At 46.8% G+C, this 19422-nt stretch overlaps 1 protein-coding gene and 1 long non-coding RNA gene across 2 annotated transcripts in view; one reads left to right on the top strand and one right to left on the bottom strand.

Moving 5' to 3' along the window:
- LOC310833764 overlaps positions 1-19422 on the top strand; it is a 334495-nt gene that overhangs the window by 209752 nt on the left and 105321 nt on the right. The window lies entirely within an intron of this gene.
- The window catches only part of KIAA2012, a 91886-nt gene that overhangs the window by 22674 nt on the left and 49790 nt on the right, over positions 1-19422 (bottom strand). The window contains exon 13 of the mRNA XM_083754482.1: positions 18362-18523. Coding sequence (XP_083610608.1) covers positions 18362-18523 — 162 coding nt within the window. The remainder of the gene's footprint in view (positions 1-18361; positions 18524-19422) is intronic.

Below are 19422 nucleotides of genomic sequence, written 5' to 3'. Positions count from 1 at the left end.
TTTTGAAGCGCCCCACAAACTGAGCAATCGCTACGTCAGACACAGGGTTCGTACTGAAATAAGAATGAAAATGGGGTCCCTTCAAGGGATTCAGCTTCTTAAGGAAGACGGGACCTTCGGAGAGAGCGTACCTTTTAAGGCTCAAAGCTGTCGGGAAAGGAACAGAGACCAGACCAGGATATTCAAAAGCAAAGTGCCTATAATCCTGATCTTTCTTAAAGCTGTTGCAACAAGGTGCTCCCACACACACACAGGAGTGGGAGTGGGACCCAGGACAAACGTGTGCAAGCCCTAATATAGACATTTTAAATTCCCCGCCCTGGAGTCCAAGACCACCCCCAGAAACATCATACATACATCACAGAAGTGGCGGACTACAACAGAAATCTGAGTGCGTTGTTTTTGTCTCTTGTCTGCTAGGTTGCTCGATTGATATTACCTGGGCATCCTGGCCACTCTTTTGTTACTCAGTTCCTGAATCCAGGTCATAGGTCACAGGCTCACACCCTATTCATATCTTAAATGTGCCCTTAAGACAGGATTTGTGAAAGAGACAATGGGGAGATTTCCCATTTCCTTCGACCTTGCAGAGAAATATTTGAGGTCATTTTGGGAGATAGAAAATGGTTTCAGGAGTTTTCTGTGGGTTCCAGACATGTGGTTTACATATTTGTATGTGTTTGCTTGGTACATTTATGAATATATATATATATATATATATATGCAGGTTTTGGTGTCCTCGGGTGTCTTCCCGTGTAAAAGTTGGGGTGTCTAGGCGACGTTTCGACGAGGTCTCACTCGTCATCTTCAGGCTGGTGCTTTCGGTTTCTTGTTACTGGAACAGAGCGGGATCTCAATGTTTGAGTTCCTATAAATACTGTAGAGGGGGTGTGGTGTCTAGCCTCCAATGTTCTGGGCAGAGAGGAAGTTCCCAGGCTAGTGTGCCTTTTCTTCTTTTGTTCCTTAATTACTTGAGAGATACCTTGAGTGATTTCTTGAGTGATATCCTGAGTACCACTTAGGTGGGTCATTAGGTGTGGATTAGTTGCTAAAGTCTTTGTGTCTTGACCTCTTGAACTTTGTGAAGAGTTTTCCTGAGAAGATGGCTGTATTGCACTTAGTTGTGCTTTGGCTTGGCTTCGTGTATAGGGGCGAGCTGTGGTTTTGTGGCTTGTGTCAGCCAGATCTGTGTAGGGATTGCAGGGGGGTGCAGCATCCGGAGGTGCCACCATGGATTGGCTACTGGATGGTGTCAGTAATTCATCTGTGGAGAGGGTCTGGGTTTGGGTCTGGTGTGGTTGATTGGTGTTGGCGTTCTGTGTGCCTCTGGATCTGGTGTCAGTTTTTGTGGGGAGGGCTAATTTCCAGATGTCTGGCAAGCGGGATGTGTCGTCACGCTTGTTCATGTTGTGAGGGTGTTTCTCTATCTCGATGGCTTCCATGATTATTCTCTTGTGGTGATGTTCCGTGTTAAAGAGCAATTTGGAATCTGCAAAATTAATTTCGTGTCCTGTTTCTTTCATGTGTTGGAAAAGTACTTATAACAGTACTTAACATTAACTACAAACCCCAAAATGTGGGATCTCCGGGGTTGATCTATCAATTGCTCAGTTTGTGGGGTGCTGCAAAATGTGGGGGTCTTCGCTGCAAAACACAGAAGTACTGCAAAAGTTTGGCACTGGTTTGGAGGGGATTCCAACCTGGGATTTGGGGTTTTTTTGTAGTTTATTTTACTGATCCCACTGAACATCCACCATCACTACTTAGTTCAGATGTTTCATATACTGGTGGTATTTGACCCTGTTCCTACCTATACATGATGCAGAATGTAACTGAAATGATGTAGAACAGAGCTTTCCAAACTTTTCACGTTGGTGACACACTTTTTGGACATGCATCATTTTGAGACACGGTAATTCAGTTTTACTAGCAAACTGGAGGTTAAACTAACCCCTTTCCAGCCCTGTGGGAGGAGGGCAGGGAGCATTAACACAACACCTAAACACACAGCAGCCGACACACTAACATGTTGCGACACACAGTTTGGAAAGCTCTGATGCAGAAGGTGAGTAAAACAGACACTGCGCATAGATCTTTCTTGCAGTAGTTTCCAAAGTACATTCTGGAGCACCAAAGGCCACAGAGTCAAATGCCACTGAGATGAGCGAGCTCTTGACTCACAAACATGCAAAGAAATAGAGTGTTTATTGCAAATGCTAACTGCAGCCCAAACTAATATCTAATCAGGCACGTATAGTGAGAGCAACAACCCAAAAGAATGAAGAAAGATGGGCTTTACAAAGACTGTGAGATGAACAGCACGATCCTATACACGTCTGTTTGGAGGCAGGGTTTGTCCACATCTAGCATTTGCCCGCTATTTCCAGGAACAGATCCAAACTTGTGTCAGTGTTCTTGTTTCGCTTTCCCTGCAAAAACCCGCTTTTTAGCACTCAACCAGGGCAAACATCAATTTCAGTTTTCTATGGCTTGCATTAAAGGGTGGCACTGTGGGTTAAACCACAGAGCCTAGGACTTGCTGATCAGAAGGTCGGCAGTTCGAATCCCCGCGACGGGATGAGCTCCCATTGCTCAGTCCCTGCTCTGCCAACCTAGCAGTTCGAAAGCACGTCAAAGTGCAAGTAGATAAATAGGTACCACTCCGGCGGGAAGGTAAATGGCTTTTCCGTGCGCTTTTCTGGTTCGCCAGAAGCGGCTTAGTCATGCTGGCCACATGACCCAGAAGCTGTACGCCGGCTCCCTCGGCCAATAAAGCGAGATGAGCGCCGCAACCCCAGAGTCGGTCACAACTGGACCTAATGGTCAGGGGTCCCTTTACCTTTACCTATGGCTTGCATTTGCTCCAACTAAACTTTGAAGAGCAGGTTTCTGCAGGGGAAGCTCCAGAGCAAAAAAATGAAGAAGAAGAAGAAGAAGAAGAAGAAGAAGAAGAAGAAGAAGAAGAAGGAGGAGGAGGAGGAGGAGGAGGAGGAGGAGGAGGAGGAGGAGGAGGAGGGGAGGCACTCAGACATGAAGTTATAAAGTGCAGACTGTACCTGGAAAGAGCAGAGGCTTAGGATAAGCCCTAAGTCTCACTGGGTTCAGTGAGAGTATGTTTGCATTAGTGATGTTTGCATTAGTGATCCAGTAGTGATGTATGGAAGTGAGAGCTGGACCATAAAGAAGGCTGATTGCCGAAGAATTGATGCTTTTGAATTATGATGCTGGAGGAGACTCTTGAGAGTCCCATGGACTGCAAGAAGATCAACCCTATCCATTCTGAAGGAAATCAGCCCTGAGTGCTCACTGGAAGCACAGATCCTGAAGCTGAGGCTCCAATACTTTGGCCACCTCATGAGAAGAGAAGACTCCCTGGAAAAGACCCTGATGCTGGGGAAGATGGAGGGCACAAGGAGAAGGGGACAACAGAGGACGAGATGGTGGACAGTGTTCTCGAAGCTACCAGCATGAGTCTGACCAAACTGCGGGAGGCAGTGGAAGACAGGAGTGCCTGGCGTACTCTGGTCCAGGGGGTCACGAAGAGGCGGACATGACTAAACGACTAAACAACAACAACAACAACATGTTTGCATTGCGGTTTGCTCTGCTTCCAATGTGCTCCCACTGCTGGTTTTCGAAGCCACATTTCATTTCACTCTTAATTTGCATAATGCCTTTCTATATTACGATACACAAGGCAGTTTGCAGCAAGAAAATATACAACAAAGAACGCACACCATATAATAATCTGATGCAATACAAAAAGTCGTAATGAAACATAACTTTAGAACGGAACGACTTGCATCAAATAAAGTCATATTCAATTACAGTATCTGTTACAACATTATAGTACACAATAAAATTAACTCTCAAAATACCAGCAAAAAATAAAAAGAAATTCACTCTTAACAATTACGATAAATGATTACTAAACTACGTTCCATATAAATAACTGCCAGTCACAATGCATAAAATACCACAATACATACAAAACCATGTAAAAGGATCAAATTGAGAAACAATGACGCACAACTTAAAAAAAAATAATTCACATGGCATTAGCCATAGTCCATAGTGTTCCTGTAGTTTCTTGGTAAATACTTCACCTACAAACCAGCTTCAATCAGATTAGAAAACCTGGTTTCAGAGGATGTTGTGATGCCAATAGAGGGGGCACTTGCTCCAAAAATTTGCAAGAAAACCCCACAACGGTGCTAAGAGCCAAGTACCACCACTCTGATTTATGCTGGCTTTTCTTTTAGATTTAAGCAAACACCAAGAATGATATTTCCAGGCCATCTGTTTCTTACTGGTCCCTTCTTTTCCCCATCCACCAAGTACCACATGCAGAAAAAGCTATGCAAAAGTACATATGGGAGTTCTGCACATCACAACCCATCTTCATCACCATTATTATTTATTGAATTTATATACTGCCCTATCGCCCTATAACCAGAGAAGGGATGAGGGTGGCGCTGTGGGTTAAACCACAGAGCCTAGGACTTGCCGATCAGAAGGTCGGCAGTTCGAATCCCTGTGACGGGGTGAGCTCCCGTTGCTCGGTCCCTGCTCCTGCCAACCTAGCAGTTCGAAAGCACGTCAAAGTGCAAGTAGATAAATAGGTACTGCTCCAGTGGTAAGGTAAACAGCGTTTCCATGCGCTGCTCTGGTTCGCCAGAAGCGGCTTAGTCCTGCTGGCCACATGACCCGGAAGCTGTACGCCGGCTCCCTCGGCCAGTAAAGCGAGATGAGCGCCGCAACCCCAGAGTCAGCCACGACTGGACCTAATGGTCAGGGGTCCAGGTGAGAGCTTAATGCAGGGCAAAGGTGGACAAACCATCCCAGAAGGAGCACAACATGTCTCCCATGAGAGGTACTGCCCCTCCCCTAACACCCCATAGACCCCTAAATAAGTTATAGATATATGGTCTGGGACTGGCTGGGCCAAAAGGGGCTTGCAGGCACCATCAGCCAACTGCTTAGCAGCACCTGAAAAGTCCTCCAGGAAAGCACTTTGCTGGCATGCACAAAGCAGTACAGTGGTACCTCGGATTAAGAATTTAATTCGTTCCGGAGGTCCATACTTAACCGGAAACTGTTCTTAACTTGAAGCACCACTTTAATTAATGGGGCCTCCTGCTGCCGCCGCACTGCCGGAGCATGATTTCTGTTCTCATCCTGAAGCAAAGTTCTTAACCTGAAGCGCTATTTCTGGGTTAGCGGAGTCTGTAACCTGAAGCGTATGTAACCTGAGGTACCACTGTACATCAAAACAGGTCACCTGATGCCATTGCGACATCGGGAGGTTGACAGGTGGGCAGGTCTAGTTCCCCACCCCTTGGTGCGCAAGATTGCAGCTTCTCTCTTTCATACCTCCTAGGTGTGTGTGGTCTTCAAAGAGATCATCATTATTATTTGTAAAAACAAACAGCTCTTCCAAAAACAAGCGATTGCCAAGGAAAACAACACACCATTTAGGGATCGGCAGGTGGTGACTGGGTTGGTGAGGAAATACTTTTAAGTGACATATACATGTCATTTATATTATTGGCCTTAAAGACAATGGTGCTCTGGAGTTAGGTAAAGGTAAAGGGAGCCCCTGACCATTAGGTCCAGTTGTGACCAACTCTGGGGTTGCGGCGCTCATCTCACTTTATTGGCTGAGGGAGTCGGCGTACAGCTTCCGGGTCATGTGGCCAGCATGACTAAGCCGCTTCTGGCGAAACCAGAGCAGCGCACGGAAACGCCGTTTACCTTCCTGCTGGAGCGGTACCTATTTATCTACTTGCACTTTGCTGTGCTTTCGAACTGCTAGGTTGGCAGGAGCAGGGACCGAGCAACGGGAGCTCACCACGCCACGGGGATTCGAACCGCTGACCTTCTGATTGGCAAATACTAGGCTCTGTGGTTTAACCCACAGCTTATTCGGTGCAGACCGAATACTAAACTAATGACCTGAATCAGAATGTGGCAGCTTCCTAGCTTTGCACAACTGGGCATTGTAAACTGAAGACCATCTTGCTGTTGGGTACGTGGCCAAGAAGGATATAATAATAATAATAATAATAATAATAATAATAATAATAATAATAATAATTTATTATTTATACCCCACCCATCTGGCTGGCTTTCCTCAGCCACTCTGGGTGGCTTCCAACAAAATATTAAAATACAGTGGTTTGTTAAACATTAAAAGCTTCCCTAAACAGGGCTGCCTTCAGGTGTCTTCTAAAAGTCAGATAGCTGCTTATTTCCTTGACAACTGATGGGAGGGTGTTCCACAGGGTGGGCACCACCACCGAGAAGGCCCTCTGTCTGGTTCCCTGTAACCTCACTTCTCGTAGTTAGGGAAGAGCCAGAAGGCCCTCGGAGCTGGACCTCAGTGTCCGATGGGGGTGGAGACGCTCCTTCAGGTATACTGGACCGAAGCTCTTTAGGGCTTTAAAGATCAGCACCAACACTTTGAAATGTGCTCGGGAAAAGTACTGGGAGTCAATGTAGATCTTTCAAGACCGGTGTTACGACCGGTGGCCGCTCCCAGTCACCAGCCTAGCTGCCGCATTCTGGATTAGTTGTAGTTTCTGGGTCACCTTCAAAAGTAGCCCCACACAGAGTGCATTGCAGTAGTCCAAGCGGGAGATAACTAGAGCATGCACCACTCTGGTGAGACAGTCCGTGGGCAGGTAGGGTCTCAGCCTGCGTACCAGATGGAGCTGGTAAACAGCTGCCCTGAACACAGAATTGACCTGTGCCTCCATGGACAGCTGCGAGTCCAAAATGACTCCCAGGCTGCGCACCTGGTCCTTCAGGGGCACAGTTACCCTATTCAGGACCAGGGAGTCCTCCACACCTGCCTGCCTACTGTCCCCCAAAAACAGTACTTCTGTCTTGTCAGGATTCAACCTCAATCTGTTAACCGCCATCCATCCTCCAACCACCTCCAGACACTCACACAGGACCTTCACCGCCTTCACTGGTTCTGATTTGAAAGAGAGGTAGAGCTGGGTATCATCATTGCTTTGCTGTCTGCCCAGATAAGAAATAGTGCTATTGCAGGAATGCCCTGGATGGAAGCAAAGGAGCAAGGGTGGCGGTGAAGAAACTTGAAGATTGGAAAGGGAGACAGGTTTGTGCAAGACTCCTCCTCCCCTAGGAACATTGACTATAACTGCACAACCTGAATTTGATGGGATATGACTGAATTCCTCCTATATAGCAGCAGTTTAGAAGACCAGGTCTAACTACATGCAAGCTTTGTGCAAGCAGATCAGAATGGGGTGGGGGTAAAATTGGGTTGTCTTGTATTTGCCGATATGTGACTAAATTCTGCCTGAGAAAAGCAACAGTCTGAGAGGGGTTGTAGTTTAAGAATTAGCCTTGAGACGTCACACACCCCAGCACCAAAGCCTTCTATGAATGGCTACAAATGAGATCAAACTGAAGTCCTGAGAGCAGCTCAGGCTTCTGTCTACTCAGTGTCCAAAGGGCAAGTAATTGTATCGCTCATATTCATCTCACATCCTGTAAAGGGTAATATTCCATCATCTGTGCCATGCATGTGTGTTGCCCATAAACAAATCCATCTCTGCTGCTGATTATCCCCAGGGAAGTTGGAGATGAGGCCCTTGTAAATCAAAGCAAGGAAGTTGGCCCCTTTATAACATCCTGATACTTGGCTTTTTTCACACTTCTCCTCACACATCTTCTCAGCATGTTTTGCCCACCCACTAAGTACCAAATCATAGCTAGCTACACTTCTGGGTTTTTTGTGGCTGGGAGTGGGAGCAACTTATTTTGTTGTTTAGTCATTTAGTCGTGACCAACTCTTCATGACCCCATGGACCAGAGAATGCCAGGTTCTCCTGTCTTCCACTGCCTCCCGCAGTTTGGTCAAACTCATGTTTGTAGCTTCAAGAACACTATCCAAGCATCTCATCCTCTGTCGTCCCCTTCTCCTTGTGCCCTCCATCTTTCCCAACATCAGGGTCTTTTCCAGGGAGTCTTCTCTTCTCATGAGGTGGCCAAAGTACTGGAGCCTCAGCTTCAGGATCTGTCCTTCCAGTGAGCACTCAGGGCTGATTTCCTTCAGAATGGATCGGTGTGTTCTTCTTGCAGTCCATGGGACTCTCAAGAGTCTCCTCCAGCACCATAATTCAAAAGCATCAATTCTTCGGCAATCAGCCTTCTTTGTGGTCCAGCTCTCACTTCCATACATCACTACTGGGAAAACCATAGCTTTTACTATATGGACCTTTGTTGGCAAGGTGATGTCTCTGCCTTTTAAGATGCTGTCTAGGTTTGTCATTGCTTTTCTCCCAAGAGCAACTTATTACATTGGTCTGAAACTCAATTTGCACCCAAAGTACAACCTCGCAACACGCAGATTGTCACTGTTTTAAGGAAGAGTTGAAGTGAGATGCTTTAGGTTTCATCTATCGTGTTAGTGTTTTTTTCACAAAAGCTAAGTCGATTTCCACACATTCTCTGTCTTGGAAATCATGTGTCAAAGCCAGAAGCCTGTCTGTGGCTTTAAGAAAGAAGGTAAAAAGGTAAAGGTAAAGGACCCCTGGGCGGTTAAGTCCAGTCAAAGGCGACTGTGGGTTGCAGCATGCATCTCGCTTTCAGGCCAAGGGAGCTGGCGTTTGTCTGCAGACAGCTTTCTGGGTCATGTGGCCAGCAGGACTAAACCACTTCTGGTGCAACGGGACACCGTGAGGGAAACCAGAGTGCACGGAAACGCTGTTTACGTCCCGCCGCAGTGGTACCTATTTATCTACTTGCACTGGTGTGCTTTCGAACTGCTTGGCTGGCAGGCGCTGCGACAAAGCAACAGGAGCTCACTCCGTCACAGGGATTCGAACCACTGACCTTCTGATCGGCAAGCCCAAGCAGCTCAATGGTTTAGACCACAGCACCACCCGCGCCCCTTTTAAGAAAGAAGACCTCCATCTTGGGAAGAGAGGCTACTCTGTGGTTTACAGGGAAGTTTGTGTCTGGCAGCCAGCGCGGGGGAGCTATAGCTCCCTATAGATACTTCTGGTCCAGCCTGGCTGGCTAAAAGCAGAGCTATTTTCCTAGAAATAGAGTTGCCACGAACCTTGTTCTCTTGTAATGGCAATGGCGCCCACCTGAGAAGAAGAAGAAGAGAAGAGTTTGGATTTGATATCCCGCTTTATCACTACCCGAAGGAGTCTTCCTCCCCCACAACAAACACTCTGTGAGGTGAGTGGGGCTGAGAGACTTCAGAGAAGTGTGACTAGCCCAAGGTCACCCAGCAGCTGCATGTGGAGGAGCAGGGAAGCGAACCCCGTTCACCAGATTACGAGTCCACCGCTCTTAACCACTACACCACACTGGCTCTCAGTGAGAGATGCCGGAACTGAGTTCTGGCAAGTTCCGGCTGAAAAAATGCCCTGGCTAAAAGTCTACGCAATCTCAGCTACGTTGCCTTTGGGCCAAAATGGAGCAGGAGAAGGTCGTCCGCAACCTTAGACAGCAAGCTATGGGGCTTGCGTGAGCTTTAAATTTCTGCATCAATAGCACTAGAAAAGCCAGTTTAAGATCTTTGGGATTCCGCCCTCCCTCGCTGCTTCTTTTGCTGAGCTTCTTCCTAAAGAAGAAGAAAAGGGAAAGGGGGAGGGGGAAAAAAGCTAACATAAAATGAGCTCTTTGGATACAACTCTGGAGGGAGTTTTCAGAACTGAAAGTGTCGAGTTGTTACGGGCTTACTCACAAGGATTTCTGCGCCTGTGTGTATGGAGGAGTTCAGAAGCCGAAATCAACTGGAAGATAAAACCCATGCTGTGCGGAAAGGTGTACTTTATGAACTTCCCCGGTGTGAGCAATGGAGAGCTGGGGGAGTTAAGCGGTTTAGCTAACAAATGCCAGAGAATCACAGATTAAGAGAAAGAAGCTCCCTTGGCTCCCCCCCCCCCAGCCCTGTATTCTTTAGTGCACAGGAGGAGAAATCTGCTTCGCTATAGCCTGACGCATATTATACAGAGGTCTCAGTCCAATTACACTGGAAATCAATGTCAATATATTTTAAGGTGTTGCCTCATATTATATAATATTTTAAAATCCTACTAATCTTTTGCCACGTGCCTCAATATGACATTGCAGAAGTAGAACGACGTTTCTGTTTTGGTCAAAACATTAGATATCTCTAACTTGGGGCGCGGGTGGCGCTGTGGGTTAAACCACAGAGCCTAGGGTTTGCCGATCAGAAGGTCAGCGGTTCGAATCCCCGCGACGGGGTGAGCTCCCGTTGCTCAGTCCCTGCTCCTGCCCACCTAGCATTCGAAAGCACGTCAAAGTGCAAGTAGATAAATAGGTACCACTCCGGTGGGAAGGTAAATGGCGTTTCCGTGCGCTGCTCTGGTTCGCCAGAAGTGGCTTAGTCATGCTGGCCACATGACCCGGAAGCTGTATGCCGGCTCCCTCGGACAATAAAGCGAGATGAGCACTGCAACCCCAGAGTCGGTCACGACTGGAGCTAATGGTCAGGGTTCCCTTTACCTTTACCTTTATAGCCTAACTTAAGGAGAGGCAAAATAAGTTTGACTATACAATTAAACTTGATAACAATTTTGACAGACCCTCTAAGTGTCCCTATTTTCCAGGGACAGTCCCGGATTTACAGAAGCTGTACCAGTTTCATGATTTGATCAGGGAAAGCCCTGCTTTTTCTTAGGGACCCCTGACCATTAGGTCAGGCCGTGACCGACTCTGGGTTTGTGGCGCTCATCTTGCTTTATTGGCCGAGGGAGCTGGCATACAGCTTCTGGGTCATGTGGCCAGCATGACTAAGCCGCTTCTGGCGAACCAGAGCAGCGCACAGAAACGCCCTTTACCTTCCCGCTGGAGTGGTACCTAACTATCTACATGCACTTTGACGTGCTTTTGAACTGCTTGGTTGGCAGGAGCAGGGACCGAACAACGGGAGCTCACCCCGTTGCGGGGATTCGAACCGCTGACCTTCTGATCGGTAAGTCCTAAGCTCTCTGCTTTAACCCACAGTGCCACCCGCAACCCTGCTTTTCCTTAGAACGTCCCTATTTTTACCAGAGAAATGTTGGAGGGTATGGAGTCATGTGACTCCCCCCCCGCAAGCCAAGGAGATAAGTAACTATATTATACAACTTTTAGAAGATATCTGAACACAGCCCAGTATATGGAAGTTTTTTCATGTTTAATGTTTTATTATGTTTTTATATATGTTGGAAACAACCCAGAGTGGCTGGGGCAACCATTCTTGTCCTCAACATGTGACTCTCCATCTAGATGAATTCCAGATCCTGCTGTTTCTAGATACCCGTTTGAAAACACTCCCATTGGTTGGATTATCTACACCTTTTCCTCGCCGCACATGCCGTCCGGGTGAAGGGACTTCCTAGGGGTTTCCCAGTTCTGGTTTCCCTGTTATCAACTTGACATTGCCTTAACCACAGGGAAAGCAGCAAAAATCTCCACATAAGACGATCTTCCCTTGGCAGTTTATACCCCCTGCAAATCGCCTGGGCAAATCCATCCACGCCATTCCGTTCTCGGCCTGCTCAGCCTTTGATTCCTGATGTATGAGGCTGATCTGAGAATTGATTTGCTCTCTGGGCAATTCCTTTCATCTGCTTTGCACAGGTGCAAAAGCGGTATCAAAGAAGACCACACAGCCGTAAGGAACGGCGGCAAGGAGAGCAGAATCAAGCCCGTATTTGCCAGACTTCTCTCCCACCAACACCACGCTGAGGTTTGCTGGGCTTTGTTTCCCTTCAAATCGCACACCTCTTGTTGTTGCAAACTGCCTTGGGAGCTTTCAGTGATGGTTGAGTAAGAACTCCTCAGGAGTAGTGTGAAATGAAAGCCTACTGTCAGGGAACTGCCATCGGAGCTAGAGGCAGAGGGAAGGCTCCAGAGGGATGCCGGAGAGGGTCCCAGCAGGGAGAGAGGCAGCCCATCTGCTGGGGAAGGAAATCAGCGTAACACCAGTGGAGAAGGGGGGCAGATGGGGGAATCGGAGAGGAGGCTCCAGGACTCTTCACCGGAGACCAGTGGGGAGAGCACGGGTCCTCCGCTGCCCACACCCTCCCTGCGCAGAAGACTAATGCGCAGGGAGAGTAGGAGGAGACTTGGCGTCAAAGAACTTTTTTGCTGGAAGAAGTTCAAGAAACGCCCACTGACGGATTCTGCCAGCGACTGAGACAGCCACGAAGTGAAGGGCTGTTCAGACAGAAAGGGTTCAACCAGGTAACCTAGCCAGGAGTGGCGGCAACTTACGCACGAGCAACCCCTAGAACCATTACACCTACACTGGCAGGAATGCACATTACGTTTTTATATAGGTGAATATATCACACAAAGGCACCCAGAGAGGCTTCTAGGCACATCTAAAATGCCTCTTACGAAAATGCGCAGTGTCATGTTCCTACTAATTTCTGACTTGGCCCAGTGTACCTGAAGGAGCGTCTCCACCACCATCGGACAATGAGGTCCAGCTCCGAGGGCCTTCTGGCGCTTCCCTCACTACGAGAAGTGAGATTACAGGGAACCAGGCAGAGGGCCTTCTCGGTGGTGGTGCCCACCCTGTGGAACGCCCTCCCATCAGATGTCAAGGAAATAAACAACTACAGTGGTACCTCGGGTTAGTACCTAATTCGTTCCGGAGGTCCGTACTTAACCTGAAACTGTTCTTAACCTGAAGCACCACTTTAGCTAATGGGGCCTCCTGCTGCTGCTGCGCTGCCGGAGCACAATTTCTGTTCTCATCCTGAAGCAAAGTTCTTAACCTGAAGCACTATTTCTGGGTTAGCGGAGTCTGTAACCTGAAGCGTATGTAACCTTTAGCATATGTAATCCGAGGTACCACTGTATCTGACTTTTAGAAGACATCTGAAGGCAGCCCTGTTTAGGGAAGCTTTTAACGTTTGATGTTTTATCGTGTTTTTAATATTCCGTTGGGAGCCGCCCAGAGTAGCTGGGGAAACCCAGCCAGATGGGCTGTATATAAATAATAATAATAAATGATAATAAATGATGATAAATGATAATAAATGATAATAATTACAGCCACTGGAAACTTGAATCTTAATTTCCCTGTTCTATACCTAGGGTTGGATGGGGTGTTAGAGGAGAGGTAGTATCTCTGGTAGGGCATTTACATTTTAATATTGCAAACAGTGTGCTCAACAATTTACAGTAACAACTTAACAATATGGAAGCTACTATGTTATTAAATCTGAAACAAAAAGCTTGGGCAACAGCTTGGATTGGAATAATTTAACAATTTGGGAGTTGCTGCGTCATTAAACTTCAGACGATAGACTTGGACAACAGCCCAGATTGGAAGAGTGGAATCAGTTTCCTTTCATTCTGCTGCCTCCCTACTCTCCCTCAGATTGCTTTGGACTGGTTATGACTAATTTATTTATTTATTTGTTCCTTTTCCTTTTTAATTCTATCAGTCCCCCACTCCCCAAACCATGCTTTAGGGATTTTTTTGAAAAAAACATCAACGCACAAGTCAGATTTTTGGTGAAATTGTGACCCCGCGGGTTAGGGATTTTTTAAAAAATTGTTTTTCTGCGGATTAAGGTGCCGAGGGCTGATTTTTTTGGTCTATGATAAAACGTGCTGATTCCACTGCCAAACCTTGCAGGGGAGAATTTGCAACAGTTTGGCACTGTTTTTGAGTGAATTGGATAACATCAGATTTTTGGTGGAATTGTGACCTCCGCGGGCTAGGGATTTTTTTCGCAAAAATGTTTCTCCACGGGTTAAGGTGTTGAGGGCTGATTTTTTGACCTATGATACAAACCCTTTTGTTTCAACCGCCAAACCTTGCAGGGGAGAATTTGCAACAGTCTGGCACCGTTTTTGAGTGAATTGTATAATGTCAGATTTTTGGTGGAATTGTGAGCCCGCGGGGTGGCTAAAATCTTTATCAAATACACTGAGCAATTGTGAAAGGAGGAGTTGATTCATGGCAGGTATTTAATCTATATTCTAGGTATAGTCCCTGAACTTGGTTCTGAATTAGCAAAGTAAGAAATCACCGTGTGGATGTGTATACTAAAGAGCTGGGCACAGGGGACCTGGGTTCAAACCAATCCCCAGCGAGGAAGGCCAATAACCAGGAATGCTGGGAGTTGAAATCCAACCATCGTTGTAGTGTATTGCATTAGGCTGTCCACGCTGCACAGAACAAGGTTGGGTGGTTCACAGTTCACAAGCACACATTCACCCCTTGATGACCACCACAACAAATAATAAATAGGATGTGTGAAGCATCTGTCCTAGATTAAATAGCCATACAGCCTTCAAATCACTTAACATCACATCAGAAAGCTTTTCAGGGGAGGCTAATATTGCTGGAGTATGGGACGCAGGTGGCGCTGTGGGTTAAAGCCTCAGCGCCTAGGACTTGCCGATCAAAAGGTCGGCGGTTCGAATCCCTGTGGCGGGGTGCGCTCCCGCTGCTCGGTCCCAGCGCCTGCCAACCTAGCAGTTCGAAAGCACCTCCAGGTGCAAGTAGATAAATAGGGACCGCTTACCAGCGGGAAGGTAAAACGGCGTTTCCGTGTGCGGCTCTGGCTCGCCAGAGCAGCGATGTCACACTGGCCACGTGACCCGGAAGTGTCTCCAGACAGCGCTGGCCCCTGGCCTCTTGAGTGAGATGGGCGCACAACCCCAGAGTCTGGCAAGACTGGCCCGTACGGGCAGGGGTACCTTTACCTTTACCTTTAATATTGCTGGAAGAAATATCAACAACCTCAGATATGCCGATGACACAACCTTGATGGCAGAAAGTGAGGAGGAATTAAAGAACCTTTTAATGAGGGTGAAAGAGGAGAGCGCAAAATATGGTTTGAAGCTCAACATCAAAATAACGAAGATCATGGCCACTGGTCCCATCACCTCCTGGCAAAGAGAAGGGGAAGAAATGGAGGCAGTGAGAGATTTTACTTTCTTGGGCTCCATGATCACTGCAGATGGTGACAGCAGCCACAAAATTAAAAAACACCTGCTTCTTGGGAGAAAAGCAATGACAAACCTAGACAGCATCTTAAAAAGCAAAGTATCACCTTGCCAACAAAGGTCCATATAGTTAAAGCTATGGTTTTCCCAGTAGTGATGTATGGAAGTGAGAGCTGGACCATAAAGAAGGCTGATCGCCGAAGAATTGATGCTTTTGAATTATGGTGCTGGAGGAGACTCTTGAGAGTCCCATGGACAGCAAGAAGATCAAACCGATCCATTCTGAAGGAAATCAGCCCTGAGTGCTCACTGGAAGGACAGATCCTGAAGCTAAGGCTCCAGTACTTTGGCCACCTCATGAGAAGAGAAGACTCCCTGGAAAAGAGAGGAAAATTGAGGGTACAAGGAGAAGGGGATGACAGAGGATGAGATGGTTGGACAGTGTTCTCGAAGCTACCAGCATGAGTTTGACCAAACTGCGGGAGGCAGTGGAAGACAGAAGTGCCTGGCGTGCTCTGGTCCATGGAGTCAGACACGACTAAATGACTAAACAACAACAACATGGTCATCTTGAGTTGCAAATCCACAGCAGAAATGCCATGAGAGGCTATCTGAATTAAGCGCCAGTGCAGTTTAAGGGGTATAGGTTTCCCCCAAAGAGCTTTTTGAAATGCAGCTCTTTGAGAAGGCTCCGGTGGTATGTAAAGAGACCAAAATCATATGCTTGCTTTTCCTTTGTTGTCCTAGCTAAAATCATAACAAGCGACCGAGAAAGCTGAATTGCATCCAGCCTTGCGAAGACAGGAAACTTTTAATGGCCCTCGACTCTGCAATCTAGGTCTTGTTGGCATGGAGATATATATTTTTTTCAACTGTTCTGTACAGCAGCGTGGCCTCTCATGTTCTTTGCACTGCTTCTACCAAACACTTTCCTGATAATTCCATCCTCAACATGCCCTCAAAGTGGAAACCATCAAGAGCGGCATTTGTTTGATTTCCCTCTTGCCCAGGCTCTTTAAACTTCCGGCAAGCAAATTGTGATCAAAGTAATTACCCAGAGGCGCATCCTCATGGCCTTAATTGAGCATCTTCCTTGAAGCTAGCTGGGATCTCTTTTTGTGCAAGAAGGGAGGGCGGGGAGACACGCTCTGTCTTAATTTGGGAAGGATCCTTGGGTAGCCATTCTTACGATCCCAAATCAAAACTGAAAATAAACGATGGAACGGCATTTTTACCTAGGTGGTCAGTGTGAATCAAGGGCCTTTTTAACACAGGATGTGCAGCAAAGGGCATGTACTACACCATGTGTACATGTTCTGGGAAGTCATTGCTAGGAGCTGTTGCTTGGTACACGTTCATAGCTGTCAACTTACAGATTTGAAAATAAGGGCCTCAGAAATAAGGGATCAGCAGCCAAAATAAGGGATTTTCAGAGCACAGGTATGTTCGACTTCTGAGCCCCTCTGAACCAAAGGAAGAAAGCCCAGCCAGCAGCCAAACGAAGCCTCAAGCGGTGGTTCCCACAGCGCAGCAACCCGACAAAGGGGATGCAGCAAGGAAAACCACTGTCACCTCTCCGCTGGGAAGCGCTGAGCAAAGGCGAGTCCCCAGGCAACACGGCCAATTTGGCATGCAAGGCATGCAAGCTCCACCTCCCAGTCATTCTTAGACTCCTTATTGGGTGAGCAACGCAGCCAAGCAACACAGTTGGAACCTCCCTCCTCCCTGGCCGGCAGGGAGGGAGGGAGAGGAGCTGCTTCCTTTGAAACCCGGGAAATTTAAGGGACCACATCAATAAAGGACAGCAGCGGGACAAGGCACTGGGATAAGGGACTTTCCCGCCAAATAAGGGACGGTTGACAGCTATGCACATTGGTTGACAGCGTTGCATATACCTGGTAGGAGCAAAGCAGTTCAAAACATGCACTCATGTTGACACTTTTTGCACAAAAATTCTTTATCAGTGGAAGATCTCTTTGCCTGCAGACTAGCCTCTAGAGAGTAGGCTTTGGCCCTGCAAAACTGAAGAAGCATCTCATCCCCAATCATTCAGCCTGGACACTGAGGTCCAGCGCCGAGGGCTTTCTGGCAGTTCCCTTCCTGTGAGAAGTGAGGTTACAGGGCCTTCTCGGTAGTGGTGCCTGCCTTGTGAACGCCCTCCCATCAGATGTCAAGGAAATAAACGACTCTCTGACTTTTAGAAGACAGTACTGGGAGGTTTTTTAATGTTTGATCTTTTATTGTGTGTTTAATAATCGGAGTGGCTGGGGCAACACAGTCAGATGGGTAGCATATAAATAAATTTGTTGTTGTTGTTGTTGTTGTGTAGAGAGGTGGCAATAGAGGTAAGGCAGAGCTGGTCCACTGCTTTCACGAACTCTGCATTTGTTTGATCCAGCCTGAATTTTCATCCTGGTTTTGTAAAATGCAAGGCCTCTGAGAGAGCTAGAGGACACTGCTCTGAAAAGATCATTAGCAAACAAGAACAACATTATACTGCAGGAAGGAGAATAAGGAAATTATTCAAGCATTGTAGTGCCAGTCCCTACAGACCTGTAGAAACACTATTAAGCTGATGTGAAAGAATCACCGCAAGAGCAGACACAGAAAGACTTCTCTCTAAGCCATTGTGACTCTGCATTAATTTGCTCATTAAAGACCCTCTGCACTCTAGTGAGAAATATAGAATTCCAACCAAGATGCCTCAAATAGGAATGGACAAATCAAATAAATTCAATTTCTCCATGCATAAAGGCCTGATTAGCGGACAAAGAAGAGAAAACTCTCAATTGAACTTTGCTCAGTATTTTCATTTCACCCAGCTGAGACACAGAAGGGCAGAAGGATCAACACACTCAGCTTTTATCAAGTTTACATCGGCAACAGGGCTAATTAAAATATCAAACATCAAATGGCTGGGTTGAGAACACCTTTCTGACTGAGAAATACCTTCACACCAGTCATAAACATGACAACTGAGTGTCAAAAAATTATTTGCCTGTGACTAGTTTTCATGGAAAGCCACAGCTGTCTTCATAAAGAAAAAATAACTTTATGTGTTAGAAGTGCATAAAGTTAAGCAAAACACATTAAGCAGTTTAGTCCTTTATGTACAGACAAACCACACTAGAAAGCTAGATGGGGTGTGTGGGTGATGAATTTTTACAAAACAGATGACACTTGAGGTAACTTCTAGAAGGGAGAAGAAGGAATTCTTTAAACCCGACACATCCCGCTAAATTTATTCCTCTATTCACATAAATGGATAAACTGTTGACAGTTTTCTCAGTGGCTCCATTTCTACCTCATTATAATGTCATCCCAACCATACGCCTCTCCCCATCTTTGGTGCAGGTATTTTATCTCTTAAAGTGTGTAGAAACTGGAGTACCTTGTAAGAAGTTGCCAACATCCTTCTCCTTTCTGCTGTCTGTCGGTGGCAACCTGGAGACTCCCTCCTCCTCCTTACGCTGCACGAGATGTCTGTTCCCGCAGAGGCCATTTTGACTTTTCTGGTCCCCCTTTCTGGATTCAGCCAGAACTCTCTCATCCCCTGATGCAGAAGCACAGGAAAATGGTGTCAGTCATCCTTTTTTGCTATTCAGAGGAAGCATTCTGTGTCCAGGGCAGCTGTTTACAAGCTCCATCTGGTACGCAGGCTGAGACCCTACCTCCCCGCGGACTGTCTCGCCAGAGTGGTGCATGCTCTAGTTATCTCCCGTTTGGACTACTGCAATGCGCTCTACGTGGGGCTACCTTTGAAGGTGACCCAGAAACTGCAATTAATCCAGAATGCGGCAGCTTGACTGGTGACTGGGAGCGGCCGCCAGGACCACATAACACCGGTCCTGAGAGATCTGCATTGGCTCCCAGTACGTTTCCGAGCACAATTCAAAGTGTTGGTGCTGACCTTTAAAGCCCTAAACGGCCTTGGTCCAGTATACCTGAAGGAGCATCTCCACCCCCATCGTCCAGCACCGAGGGCCTTCTGGCGGTTCCTTCATTGTGAGAAGTGAGGTTACAGGGAACCAGACAGAGGGCCTTCTCGGTAGTGGCGACCACCCAGTGGAACACCCTCCCTTCAGATGTGAAGGAAATAAGCAGCTATCCTATCTTTAAAAAACATCCAAAGGCAGCCCTGTTTAGGGAAGTTTTTAATATTTAATGCTGTATTGTTTTTAATACTCGATTGGGAGCTGCCAAGAGTGGCTGGGGAAACTCAGCCAGATGGGTGGGGAATAAATAATAAATTATTATTATTATTATTATTATTATTATTAACCCTAGCAGGTGTTATAAGAATTCTGAGGTCTCAAATACAAAATAAATGTTCATAAAGGCAAACACATATAAAACCATGTGTCTGAAATAGTACAGGAAGGCCATTATGACTCTCCCAAATTGACCTAAATATATTTCTCAGCAAGAAGGGAAGAAATGGGGAAAGTCTTC

Source organism: Podarcis gaigeae (genome assembly GCF_964106915.1).
Source record: "Podarcis gaigeae genome assembly, chromosome: 1".
Taxonomy (NCBI): domain Eukaryota; kingdom Metazoa; phylum Chordata; class Lepidosauria; order Squamata; family Lacertidae; genus Podarcis; species Podarcis gaigeae.
The sequence above is the reverse complement of the archived record's forward strand: the minus strand, read 5'-3'. Positions and strand labels throughout refer to the sequence as shown.